Source organism: Dermacentor variabilis, chromosome 11 (genome assembly GCF_050947875.1).
Source record: "Dermacentor variabilis isolate Ectoservices chromosome 11, ASM5094787v1, whole genome shotgun sequence".
NCBI classification, from domain to species: domain Eukaryota; kingdom Metazoa; phylum Arthropoda; class Arachnida; order Ixodida; family Ixodidae; genus Dermacentor; species Dermacentor variabilis.
In genome coordinates, this window is record NC_134578.1 from 14476035 (window position 1) to 14490635 (window position 14601).

Here is a 14601-nt window from a genome sequence, read left to right on the forward strand (position 1 = left end):
TGTCCGTGAGGCTAGAATTACTGCATTGGATAACAGAGAAAAAAGGGGGTTAACCGTGGGGCCCGATTTTTATTAGTCATCTTAGTCGCTTCCCACCTGCGGCAAGTTGTTTCTTCATCCACTTTAATTTCCATTAATTTATCGTTTCTTCATTCCATTTATTAAGCACAAGTAATTTCCCCTATGTTGTCCTTGGTGTCAGTGTTTGTTGGCTTCTCATGATATGACTAATAAATATCGGGCCCCTGGGTTAACCCCATTTCTTCTCGTTTATTACATAAAGAGGGTCTCGAATCCGACAACATTGATGCCTTCAGGTAGCATATGTGGGTTTACTGACCAGGTGCCTTCACCCAAAAAGATCACGTTCTCGTGACGCCTGCGGCAACAAGGACGTTCCACGTCCGCCGCCAAGGTCTGTGAGTGGTGGCGCTGGCTAACACTCCCAGGGTTTACTAGTACACATAAATACCCAAGAAAGTGGATGGGGAAACAGCGCCGCGGTAGCTCAATTGGTAGAGCATAGCACGCGAAATGCGAAGGTTGTGGGTTCGGTTCCCACATGCGGCAAGTTGTTTTTTCATCCACTTTAATTTCCATTAATTTATCGTTTCTTCATTCCATTTATTAAGCACAAGTAATTTCCCTTACGTTGTCCTTGGTGTCAGTGTTTGTTGGCTTCTCATGATATGCATTGGATAACATCACTCTAGCTGCGTCTATAATTCAGGTTAGGTTATTTGCGCTATATCTCGCCCATATACATCAGACAAATTATTTGTTTTCTGCTTGCTGATCTACATAAAACTATGACAGCACCTGCCAACTCCAGAAGGGCTCGGCCTTCAAGTCACGCTTGCAAATGTTGACGAGCAAGGCAACGCGCGGAACCACCGTACTCACGTTTATCTCCAGAGTAGACGGTGGCATCTTGCGATTGATGGCGTTCGCCGTGCTTAAGTTGTCGAGGCAGTACTGCGCGTAGGCGGCGATCTCAGAATCCTCCATAACGCTTTTCTTCAGGTAGGAATAGATGTACTGAAAAAGAAAAAAAAGGAGAAAGAAAAGAAAATGATTAAAGCCTATTTCAGCGTTTCCCTTCTGCTCGGAACTCATTTACTGCGAAACCGCCGGAGTTACTGCGGTACTCGAATTTGACACCAGGGGCTGTGGTATTCTGGTAAGTGTCCACCTACTGGACATGTCCATTTCGTCTGCCGCTGAAGTATATTGAGTTATTTTTGAGTCTGAAGTTATTTTGCTGATTGGCTGGGCTGGGACACGTGCCAGACGGAGACCGGCGTCCCCAGCCAATCAGCCCTTCAACAGCAGACGAAATGGACACGTCCTCTACGTGGACACTTAGCAGAATACCTCCCCAGCAGTCATTCCGGCATTTTAATTGGACATAGAAAGAAAGGTCTGTCGTTCAATACGACGTTGTCGTACATATCGGCGTGCTGTCATGTACCTTGTAGTATTTTCCGTTGTGCTTTGTCAACACACACGCTCTGCAATAAACTTTATCGACATGCAGACAAGCAAGCAGTCAGAAGCTGTTGTAGCAGTCGTATATTTTATGGTGAAAGATATAATGCACATGTGTTATTCCTCCCCCCCCCTCCATTACGCTCTTGGAATGTGAAAAAAAAAGTACTCGCAGCTCTCCCGGCTACACCTGAGCTAATTGCGATAGCACTCAACGTTTCATGATTCGAAGACTAATAATTAACGTCATTTTATCAGAGCCACCACCTCTATACAGTGCAGTGTGGTGGAGAGCATTGCGCCATCCAGCGCGACCGCCGCTAGTACTCTCACGTGCCTGTCGACGTCACACCACCCCGCGCTGCTCCTCCTTGCGTGTTTCGTCGCTCCCAACCAGGTGGCGTTGGCTCATCGCGGCAGTGACTTTTTACATCTCCGAAGGCAAGTATTTATCGGTATAATGCTAGTGCATTAAAAATATTGCGAAGGCGCGCATTGTGTGAGGACGTCAGGATCGGCTCACCTACGCCTTTGATTGCACTGCCTTCAGGATCGGCGCCCGCCGGAAATTTTGGACCAATACCAAAAACGAAGGCCGGTGAGCGTCCTGCTTAATGATGTGGCATTAAAGCTGGTCTCTCGCTACTTCTGTTGCATTCACTGAGAAATAGGACCAACGACTTCATCACAACTGAGTAGGACTAAGGCATGCAGCTAACAGCTAGGTAATATATAGAAAAAAATATTATGGAATGGTGCAATAAGGAGGTCTTTTGTGATTCATAGTATACACTAGAAACGCTGATCTGCTTGATATACGGGGTAGAGGAAAATTGAAAGTAACATTATCGGACTTCAAGCATCATTGAAGGAGTGTAGGTAGAATAGAAGTGGGTTCACGCCTTGCTGCATGCTTCCCAGCTGTTGAAGAGTCTACGCCATAGTGTCTTTGTAGTTTGAACGACGAAAAAATAAATACCCGTTGAAGGCACAATATCCCAGAACACACAAAGATACCCTGCTATTTTGTAGCGATGGCACAGTTATCTGTCCTCCCTACAAAACAGGCCTTGTGGTAAGACAAAGACGCTGAGCTTACAACAGCCATTATTGTCGTGCATGATAAAATTGACTTTTTGCTGCGGTGACACGACCACATAATTTTCCGCTTGGCAGTTGCGCGTCGCGAAATACGGCAAGAAGTCGCCATTTTTTTTCGACTGGGAACAAGCATCCCTTTTAACGTCCTTCCTACTCGTTCGTATTGCGAGAAAGGTCTAGAAGAGTTGACTGTTGGGCTAGTTGGGTTTTCCATAACTGAAGTAGTTAGTAACTTAGCGCGATAAAAAAAAACACAGAGGCATGAAAGGTGGAGAAAGACAAGCGCTTGTCTTTCCACGCCTTTCTTGTCTCTGTGGTTTCTTTACCGCGCTAATTTTGTTACCACTTCAATTCGCTTAACCCTTGTTAACCATTAATATCACACTCACTGTTCTGTGTTATTTATTTCTACATTTTTCTTGCACTGTTATACGTTTGTTACAAACTCATGTAGTTCCTTTTTATTTTATTCATATGCAGCTTTATGTAGCTAATATGTTTCTTTGACTTTTAGGCTGTGCACTTGGCTGGTGTTTTTCTTTATTATTATTGTTACTAGATTGTATGTACTTGATTCTATGCCCCCCTTACTCAATCCCCATGTAGGGGCCTTGTAAGTTATTTCACAAATAAATAAGTAAATAAATAAATTGCGAGAGAGAGCTCACCTTCGAGAACGCCTTGGACGGCCTGAAGGAGACCACGCTGAGCGCGATGAGCAACCAGGCCCGAACGGTGGCCTCGTGGCTCGGGTTGTTGGTCGACTGGCGCACCAGCTGCACCAGGATCTCGTCGCGAAGCTCTTCGCGCTCGATGCCGTAGCCGATTATGCTCTGGATTGTGTGCACATCGCCCTCGGGTTTCCCATCGGCACGGAGGTACTTGCACAGGTCCTGCGCAAGGACGAGGAGACAACGAGTTCCCTCGCAGAAATCGAACGCGACGTTCGATTGCACTTCAACATAACGTCTATACTGCGGGCTTTACGATCGCAACGGAAAAGCTACAATGCTCTGTAACGATTTTCGTACGGAAGTAAGCCCAGGGTGAACACGTGTGGAGTCGACTCCCGCTAATTCGACCCCTGCGGGACCGCAAGATTCGGTATCCGAGAGGTCGAATTAACGAATTCCCTCGCAGAAATCGAACGCGACGTTCAATTGCACTTTAACATAACGTCTACTGCGGGCGTCGCGATCTCAACAGAAAAGCTACAATTCTCAATAACGATTTTCGTACGGAAGTAAGCCCAAGGTGAACACGTGTGGAGTCGACTCCCGCTAATTTGACCCCTGCGGGACCGCAAGATTTGGTCGAATTATCCGAGAGGTCGAATTAACAAGACGGCGGCAAAACGAACGCATTCAAATCTTTTTTTATTGCTTAAGGTAGTGCGGAATATATTTTTTATTCTTGCTCTTGAAATACGACTCAGCCAGCGTGAGGCAAGCGCCGACTTGTTTCAACGCTGCCTCAGGGTGACACGACACAAAACCAGGGGCGACGGATATGTTCACAGGCGGAAGAAGTGCCAGCAACTAATAGATAAAAATAATTTAAATAAAACAGCTTCCCATCTATAGAAAAGAGTAGCACCACCTGTTGAATTTCTCTTGTTTTCAAGCTTTCTGTAACGCCAGAGCGCATGAGGGAGCTTCGCTGGGGATCTTTGGGGGTCGAATCAACCGAAGCGGCCTACTTTAGAGTTCGAACTGAAAGAGTTTTCCTTCTATAGCAATGTGTGGTTTCTCGCCGGTATTTTTCGGTACGTTCGAATTAAACGCAAAGTCGTATTAACCGAGTAAAATTAACGGGAGTCGACCGTATAAGTAGAGACAACGCTCTTTATTTTTTTTCTCAAACAAGCAAGAACTATTGAACTCAACAGGCTGTGAATGGTGCGGATACCAGTTTTAGGCTCTCTGTAAACGTATTACTCTTTACTGAATGTCGAAAACCGGAGGTACAGACGCGTGCATAAGCGCTAGTGGCGTCATCTAGTGACGCCGACGTCAGCTAGTGAAACGCAGAAGTAAAATGGCGACGACCACGTTCTACACGTAAGCTGGCGCAAAGGCGTTTAGTTTCAGTTTATTTGTCCTGCATGTTTACAGGAGCGGGAGCAAAGGCTAAAGGCTATACAGCCTGACAAAGACATCTGCTCCTAACTGAAGCAAGGTGTGAGAGTGGGCTAGTTGGCATTCCATGATGATGTAACCAGCGCAAGAGGGGACACAGAACACAAGAAAGGCGACAAGGACCAGCGCTGACTTTCCACTGGCGTTTATTACAAATATGCATGAAATATAACCTCGCGCACTTGATCACAACCAGATATAAATGTATCAGTTAACATGAGCACCACAAATCAACAAGAGCGCGCCAAGGTCTAAGGCGCCCCCCCCCCCCACCGTACGAACCCCAAGTAAGCAAACTCTTTATCAATAAACGCTATAGACGATTTACTAACGCACTTGCCTCCGGCAACAGCCGTTGCCTCAGTAATAAGTCTTGTGTTTTCGTGCGCATTTCTTGCTAGTATTTCTGTTTTGTCAAAGAGTGGACGACATTCGCATTGAGAGCAATGTATTCCGAGGAAACTCTCTCTCCCTTTTTGCACTTTCTGATTGTGCTCCTGCAACCTCATGCATTTAGGCACTCTCCCGCCTGTCCTGACGCCTTTTTTTTACTTCTCGCTCCTAAAAGCCATTTTGTGTTGCAACTAAAGTTGTCCTTGCAATTCTAGTTTTGTGAACTCGGCAGCCCAGTATTACGCCACTCCGCGACTCCCGTATTTCGAAACGGTAATAGTGCACTGGGATAAGAAGAGAACAGGTTGGGTTAGGGAACAAACGCGAGTTAATGACGTCTTAGTCGAAATCAAGAAAAAGAAATGGGCATGGGCCGGGCATCTAATGAGGAGGGAAGATAACCGATGGTCATTAGGGGTTACGGACTGGATTCCAAGGGAATGGAAGCGTAGCAGGGGGCGGCGGAAAGTTAGGTGGGCGGATGGGATTAAGAAGTTTGCAGGGACGACATGGCCACAATTAGCACGTGACCGGAGAAGTTGGAGAAGTATGGGAGAGGCCTTTGCCCTGCAGTGGGCGTAACCAGGCTGATGGTGATTATGAATAGTACACTGACAAAACTAAATACCAGAACATGTACCAAGCAGCCGCAGTGCATGACGGTAGCATCTCGCGAAGCTTTATTCAACAACAACGTGTTAGAAGCGTTCTTTTTTTTGCGTTGCGACTAACATTTGTCTTTGCAATTCTAGTTTGGTGCGCTCTACAGCTGGAACTCAGCGTCACAAAAAGGTGCCTCCAACGCTCCCTGACTCCGGTAGTCCTCAAACTTTAATTGCTCACCGACAGGTTGAAAAGTCACACTCCCCAATGGGCCGCGAATATCCGACGGAAATCCGGATTAAATCCGAACGTCCAAATCCTGCACAACGGATATCCGGTGGACGTTCAGATGACATCTGAACATATATCCAAGACCCAATACAGAAAGTTAAAAAAATTAAATTATGGGGTCTTACGTGCCAAAACTACCTTCTGGTTATGAGGCACGCCGTAGTGGGGAGACTCCGGAAATTTCGACCACCTGGGATTCTTTAACGTGCACCTAAATCTAAGCACACCGGTGTTTTCGCATTTCGCCCCCATCGAAATGCGGCCGCCGTGGTTGGGATTCGATCCCGCGAACTCATGCTCAGCAGCCCAACACCATAGCCACTGAGCAACCACAGCGGGTAATACAAAAAGCTCTGCCGACAAACAAGGGACGTCGCGTTTTCGATCGTTAAGAACACATCCGATAAATTTTATTCGGCGTACATCCTACGGTCGTCGTTACTAGGGCATCCGACAGCGGGCACTGAAGGTAGATGTGCTTTCGTCGGCCTCACTGAAACACTCAAATGTTTGGATGCAAGACGATATGTAGCGTTATACTGCTGCACATAACCTCGGTCCCGTTGCACGAAGCACCGGGGCCATTGGGACCACAGCCAAGCAGCGAATTAAGGAATAGGCCCCACGCATACCTTGAATATGGAACAGGCGATGGCCACGTTCTCTGGGTCGTAGATGTGCAGGTGCGACGTCGGGATGGCGCTGCTCCGGCTGTAGGTGACCATCTCGTACTTGGGCAGGATCTCGCCGGACGACTTGCGGCGGCGGGACAGCGTCCGTATCACCGGGCCGCCGCCGAAGTCGCGCAGGTGGGCGTTGAAGTGCCTCTCGGCGAACTCGATCATGTCGTGGTGCTCCTCGTCGCCGTCCGCCGCCGCTTCCTCCATGGCGATCAGCTGCTTCTCGACGCGCTGTCGCCGCCTGCGGAGAGTTCGAGGCCGTCGCGTTGCACCACGTGACACGCATGTTATACGACGAGCAAAACGAGAGCGAGGTGAAAGCAGGAGCCATCGTTTCGACAAGTGGACTTGTCTTCTTCAAGACGGCGTATGCTTATGCATATATATATAGAAAGCATATGTCGCCTTGAAGAAGACAAATCCACTTGACGAAACGATGGCTCCTGCTTTCAGCCTGTTTCCATATCCCGCCTTCGCGTGTTTTCCCTGGACATGTTATGCGTGTTATATATGTTATCTTGTTTCAGTGTTTATTTGGAAAAATGAAAATCTCTGCCTGTTCTACTGTACTGCCAAGTGTTGGTAAAGGGTGCAGGGCCTCTGTCAAGCTTGCGAGCTTTTAGTTCTGTCTCCTTCTCTGTCTAAGAGAAAATAATCGTCCTTTGCCGGCACTTTATTAAAGTTATTCCTATCCTATCCTAAAGAGTGAATTGAATTGAATTGAATTGAAAAGCTGAAATCGCGCGTCGTCTGGCGCCCTGTGCGGAAGGATTTTGGAGACCGCCACCCAAATGTTGTCGAGAGAACGAATCGTTGCAGAATTAAGGAATGAATTCCGGGGTTGTTACATGCCGAAACGTGTTTTACGTGTCTGTTTCTGCACTAACGGACGAGGGGAACGTACCTGATGTCTCTGTCGGTATCATCGGCATCCACATGGTTCGTCATTCGTCTCCTCTCATTGTTCGGGTGTCTTAGTCGTACAGGAGGCTCCTGAAAAGGAAGACAAGCACGTTGCGCTTATTTTTAATTTCAACTGAGGTTGGGGAAAAAAAACGTCAAGGTACGTGTGCGGGTCAAACGGCGGCATTCACGAAAGCAGGAGTACTGTTGGAATCATCCAAGCCGAATGCCGTACTATTTGTACTCTGGAGGCTACTTTGCGCGTTTTCGCTTGCTATGTACGAGTGCGACAGGGAAAAATTGTCATCCACCGGTAAGTACGAGCAGAAAGCATGTAGGACGAAGCTACAAATGAGAAAAACTTGCTTTGTTCATTGATTGATTGATTGATTGATTGATTGATTGATTGATTGATTGATTGATTGATTGATTGATTGATTGATTGATTGATTGAAACACTTACGTTTCTTTTTAAATACAGCTCCACAATTGAAGGAATACCCGTTACCAATGTCCTGAAATGACATTGGTTTCGGGGTTCGGTCGGATCCGACAAAGACGAGTTTTTCTTCAACTGCATGCGAAGCTTAATTTCAGAGAAACCAGTTTCCCTTGTAGCTTCATGCTACTGTCGTGTGGATGACAATCTTCCCTTTCGTGAAAACTCCCTCCAACTTGCTAGTTTCCGCACAACTTATGTGCTTATTGAAAGTATGAATTACCTATACGAGCGCGTCACTAAAAACCATTGCTTAGAAATGGAACGCAAGGTGCTGTCAGATATCCCTGTCGGGTACACACACTGTCTTGACGGGCATTCCCGTAAGATATAACTGAATGCATACTATCGGGAATCTACAAACTACGGAGCGTGACTTCATGGCGATACGGCGGTGCTGCCGTCACATTCCATCCATATAAAAAAATATATGTTTGAAAATTCGACGAACTTTGCTGGCGTTTCTTCAAGGATGAATGCCAGCGAACGAGCAGTCTCCCTACACGCCGCAATGTGACTGCCACCACATTGTAAATCGCATCATCGCGTTGCGAAGAAGTTGCGCTGGCGCATTTGCCAGAGGGAATGCGAATGGCTCGCTACAGGCCGCCGCCGCTTCAGTCCATCTCGAGCGCGAGGATATCGTGTCGTTCATTCGTAATGGTAACAGCGCGAGCAAAACGACGACGGAGTGAAAGGGACAAGGGACGAGCGCCCACTCAAGACTAAGTTTGCTGAAACACACACATCAAGGAATAAAAGCGACACAGGCAATCACATGGTCAATCGAGGAACGCACAACCGGGCCACGTGGATACAGGGCATCTGTTACCGTGTCGAGCTATCGAGGTAAATTAATTTCTGCCGAGATCGCTTACACTCCTGATGTGTGTTTCAGTAAACTTAGTTGTGAGTCAGAGCTCGTCCTATGTCATTTCACTCCGTCGTCGTTTTGTTCACGCTGTTACCATTCTGAATGTATATGCCAACTCGCCCAACTTTCCACTTTAAAAGGAAGCTTTAGCTCGGGTGCTCCTATCTAAATACATGAAAAAGGAGAATTAGCTTTTCTCGGCAACCACTGCACCAAATCTGACGAGGTTTGTTGCATCTAAAAGACACACTTAAAGTATAGTGACTGTTGATTTCGAATTTTCAATTTAGGTCCTCGTTTTTTTTATTTAAAGAAGGTAAAAGTAAGAAAATTTTCATAAGACGAAACTATCAAGTTTACAACTCTGTAATTCAGCAAAAAAATGATAATATAATTCTGTCAATTGCATCTAATAGTACATCTAAAGCGGACAAAATCGATATGTTGCTCATGAATCTGAAAAAATTTAGCAATATGGAAATGCATCTTTTTCAGAACCCTTGTACACAACGTAACGAATTCACGTAAGATACAAATTGAGATATTGAATTTGTCCGTTTTGAAAGATCTCATGGGTGCCGTTTACAGAACCGCAATATCTGTTCTTGATGCAGAGCTATTAATTTGTAAACTTCGTGCCCCTATTTTTTTTTCAAACTTTTGAAATTTTTTAAACTCCTTGTAACAAAATTTAAGATCTAAATCGAAATTCCGCTTCCAACAGTCTTTCTTTCCTTAACTTTAACTTTTAACTTTAACTTTAACTAATTTAACTTTCTCTCTCAAATGCAACGCATTTCATTACACTCGGTCCAGAGGTTATCTCAGAAAAACGTTTTTGCGTTTTACGTGTATTTGAATAGGCGGCGTCGGAGTTGGACCCGAGCTAAAGCTTCCTCTTAATGTCGTGTCGTTCAGTTCTTCACGCAGAGTGCGGCTTGAGCGCGTAACCTCGCCAAACCATTCCGGTCGTTGGGACCGAGGTCACTGACCTCCGGAGGAACCATCGTGCAGGGACCGTTGAGTTCCCTGGGCGTGCTCGGAGACTGCGGCAGGCTGGCAGGTCTGCGCTCCTGGAGGAAACTGGGCGACGGCGGAGGAGGCGGCGAGGGGGACACGACGGGGCTGGGAGTGACGGCCACGTCGCCCTGGTGCTGCAGGTCCCCGGTAGAGGCCGACAGGTCGGTGGAAGCCAGCGAACAGGCCTTAATATAAAATAAAAAATTAAATTAAGGGGTTTTACGTGCCAAAACCACTTTCCGATTATGAGGCACGTCGTAGTGGGCGACTCCGGAAATTCCGACCACCCATGGGGTTCTTTAACGTGCGCTTAAATCTAAGTACACGGCTGTTTTCGCCTTCTCTCTACGCAACGTCAGCAAAATTTTGCCCTGCGTCATGACGGCACGGTGATGTCGATGACGCCGGGAGATCGACATTTAGAGACCAACTTTAGTACCAAACTATGGCATCCTGGAAGTGTTTCTCAACCTGCATGCTTGCTAAATGCGATCCTTCGACTTGCGATACCGGCGTGTAGTAGAGTTTCGACAACTCGTCAAATATTTGTCAGAGAGAGAGAGAGAGAGAGCAAATGATAAATGAAAGGTAGGGAGGTTAACCAGGGCTGAGCCCGGTTTGCTACCCTACACTGGGGAAAGGGAAAGGGGGACGGAAAGATGTGTCCGTACCCCTTCATCATATATGGGGGTGTGGTCCTCCTCTCTATAGCGTGTATAGCGGCCCGATAGTGGAGCGTATGTGTGCGTACCTCGTGTGCCTCGGCCTCCTGGAGCATGATGTCGACCTCGTGCGTGATGCCGCTGACGTACTCCTGCGCCTGCGCGTGCGGGTCGTGCACCTCGCTGAGGAACGAGAACATCTCGTCCAGGTCGACGCACTCGGACTGCTGGTGCTGCGAGGACGAGTCCGGGCCGCCGCCGCGCCGCAGCACGTTCTTCTCCACCAGGTTGGAGATGGCCGCCAGCTCCTCCTTGGCGGCGCTGCAGCGCCGAACCACGTGACACGTTCGCCTCAGCTCAAGTTTCGAACGAAACGGGCACGGGGGAAGGAAACGGACGAGGAGACGCGGAGGACGGTAACGACCACGAGCAAGCATTTGCGCAACGCGACTGGAGCCAGAGGGGTCGGCCCAACACGTGGTCGTCACGTCAGGGCGAGCGGTAGGTTTTAGTGCTCCCATGCCAGACACGTAAGAATCCATTAAAAAAAACTACCGGTGCCTCACGGGTTACGTGTTGGGCCAACTTTTCGAGTGATAAGGCGAGGGGAATGACTTCACAGAGAGTTGGCCTGCCAATGCTGGCAGCGTGAAGCGATGCATCCTCCTAGTTTAGCTCCTTCTCCCATGCTAGGAGGGAAGGCAAGCCGGCTCTCCGTGAAGCCCCCATCGCCTTCACACTTTCTCTTTAAAAAGTCGGCCCAACACGTGACCCCGCGCTCTGCGGACTCGGCCTAGTCTGTTGTGGTTCACGGCATGTTTCACTCGACGCGCACGCGGGCCGGCAGCCTTGCCAACAGCTGTGTGCACATTTTCACCTGATGTGCGAGCGCAACATTAGTCGTTTATATTGCAACGTATACATTTATTATCTTCTGTGCAACGTCAGAAAAGACACAACGGGTGCGGCAGCTACGTGCAGCTGTCGCGCACGTTGCCTTTCCGCGAGGAGCGCGTGCGCTGGCGGTGGAAGACGCTAAAACGTGCTGCGACACAATCACGTGTTGGGCCGACTATTTTCGGCTTCGATTGCGTTGCGTTACGCTCCATTCCAGTTCTTCCCACATCCACGGAAACAAACGTGGCGAGGCAACGTGGAGACAATGAGACGGCTGCAGGAAGGGAACGGTGTTTCGGGAACCACAACGAAGGCTACAGGGCACAGCATGCTGTCAGTAAGGTTTTGAGGGAAGCGAAGCGAAGCAAAGTTAAGTCCCGGATGAGGAGACACTGGTGGGCTAGTTGGTTGGAAAATGACTGCATATACAAATTCAGGTTGGTTTCGGCGATATACATCAATATGGGACTCGGTGGTTGGGCTCAAGAACAGTAGTCAGGTGGTCTCGTGGGATGAGGGCCCACTGTTTGCAGGTTGCGTCGCCGCATCTGATTAAAGCCAGGGCAGGTCCACAAGAGGCGTTTGATTCATGACGCCAGTAGCAATGTAGCCCAGCCTTCAGCATTACGGTCGACTTCCGTTAATTTGAATTTCTGCTTAATTCGAGGGCACTGGAATGTCCCGGCGAGGAACGGCACATTGAAAGTAAAACTCGGTTAGTTCGAACGCGTAAACCATGCCACTTCGATTCCCAAGCCAGCATGGGAACGATGCTTAGCACATGGCTTCGGCTAAACTTCCTCCTTCTGGCTTGAAACGGCTTCGTAAGTTAGAAAACTGATCGTTTGCAAGAAGGTACATACTGCGTTATAAATAATTAGATAAACATAATTAAAATTGTCCGAAAGAAGGATTCGAACACAGGGCCTCTAGCAGAGAAGCCCGATATTGAAACAATTACACCACGCACTCACGGACAAGCGGAAACACTGCAATTAGCAGCGATTATGCGCGTTCGCAGAGCCACAAGCACGTCTGAAGCCACAAGAACGAAGACAAGACAAATTCACGCACCAGCCATCCTCCGCACGGTAGCTGAACGATCGCAGCGCCAGAGTTCCCTCTAGTGATTATTGTTGGAAACTCTATGGGACTCCCGTATGCAACTTCGCTGCAAGATGTTCACACATGTAAGCGAGGAGCAGGTGGCAGGGTGTGCACTGCTACGTGCGTGTGGGTGCAGCAAGCAAACTACGCCGTGGGCATGGGATCTATGTGCGCATGCAGACACGTGCTATGTCGAGCAAGCACCCGCCGACTTACCCGTATTCCTGCCTCGTTTGAACACTATAGGCAAAGAGATAACATACAGGAAGCTGGTAAGAACATTCTGTTGATTGCACACGTAACGAGTTGCACAGGGGCACCTTCGCACGAGTTTACACTATAGGTCCTAGCGCTATGTCCGACGACTGAATTGATTCGAGGCTCGTAACAAGAAATGTGACCGTGACAGTGGGTCGTGCCGCCTTCTTGACACGGCGGGGTAAGTGAAGTTGTAGCCTTGTAGGTAATCGATTATTGGTTAGTCGGCGTGAGTGTGAGCTTTACGATTTATTAGCGCGAGAATTTCGAACTTGCTCTCCTCGCAGAACATCGTCCCCCATAGGTAAACGTGCTTACCAGATGGAAATGTGCGAAACGATGTTCCGGATAAAAAGTTAGAGGTACGTGGAACTTGTTCTAGATACCGGTGGCTACGTCACTGGAGCAGAGTTTCAGATGTTTATTGTCACGTGCATTTAACAAGTTAAAAAAAAAAACTCAACGTATAGAACACCGTTTCATATGTTTTGCGCTTTTATCTGGAACACTGTTCCATTTAGGTTACGCTAGGTAAGGTTAGCTCAGGTTAGGTTAGGTTAGGTTAGGTTAGCTCAGGTTGGGGTAGCTTAGGTAAGGTAAGGTTAGGTTAGGTTCGCGTTCGCATTGTGTTTGCGCATTGCGTTGCCAACGTCTCACTTCCGTCCTCGTACAGTGGCGCTGACAATGTTTCTTTCCAAGTTACAGTATACCGACACGGGCGACCTACACCAGTGCAACATTTACGTAAGCGGGAAATATTTGCAAAAATTTTGTTTTCCTCACTTATAATGGAACTACATAGTAGATTAGTAGCATATATATATATATATATATATATATATATATATATATATATATATATATATATATATATACGGAACGACAATACCCCCGCGTGGTACACAACACCCAAGCTCTCAAGGAAAAAAGAAAAAAGGAAAAAGCGGCGCTCACCGCATCATGTCCTCGGCGGAGGCCAGCTGGGCCTCGTCCTCGGCGAGCTGCGCCTCGGCGCGCTCGGCCTCGATGCGCCGCCGCTCGAGCTCCTGCTCCTCGCGGCGCCGTATCTCGGCCTCGACTCGACGCATCTCGCGAAGCGCCGCCGCCACCTCGCGGGCAAACATGCCCCGCACGTAGGCCTGCGTCGTCGTCGACGAAGGAACCCCCCGGGCGGGCTCTCAATTCGACAGTTGCCCTAACACCAGTCACTCTAACACAGTGGAGAGCTTCAGGTTAAGGGACGGAAGCGGCTTGCGTACGCAAGAACGAGGGGCGGCGGTACTGCGCATGCGCAGACACCGACGTAGGGGGTCCGCGCATGCGCACTACCATGGCCCCTAGTTTCTGCGTACGGAAGCCGCTTGCGTCCTCTAATCTAAAACTCTCTTGTATATCCTCCACAAGCCCATTACATGACTTTTCAACAATCGTTTTTTTTTTCGAGCACAACACGAGCCTGGAATGGCCCGCCCAGCGAAGTTGCCACTATCATCAACCCACTTGCATTCAAGCGGCTCATCGAAATCATCTCACAGTAACTTGTAGTATCTTTGTTTGTCATTAACCACCCACCCCTTCGAGTAATTTCTCGACAAGAGACCATCTCAGGAAATAAATAAATCAAATCGAAGGGTGCGGATTGAACAATGCATACATGATCAAGCCGAGGACTATACGAACAATGGAT

General features: G+C 48.1%; 1 protein-coding gene across 1 annotated transcript in view; it reads right to left on the reverse strand.

Annotated features, from left to right (window-relative positions):
- Nucleotides 1-14601, reverse strand: part of Myo81F (unconventional myosin 81F) — a 147413-nt gene that overhangs the window by 38668 nt on the left and 94144 nt on the right. The window contains exons 18-24 of the mRNA XM_075674270.1: nucleotides 13869-14053; nucleotides 10742-10973; nucleotides 9963-10175; nucleotides 7599-7687; nucleotides 6647-6935; nucleotides 3258-3482; nucleotides 904-1038 (exon numbers count right to left, since the gene is read on the reverse strand). Coding sequence (XP_075530385.1) covers nucleotides 904-1038; nucleotides 3258-3482; nucleotides 6647-6935; nucleotides 7599-7687; nucleotides 9963-10175; nucleotides 10742-10973; nucleotides 13869-14053 — 1368 coding nt within the window. The remainder of the gene's footprint in view (nucleotides 1-903; nucleotides 1039-3257; nucleotides 3483-6646; nucleotides 6936-7598; nucleotides 7688-9962; nucleotides 10176-10741; nucleotides 10974-13868; nucleotides 14054-14601) is intronic.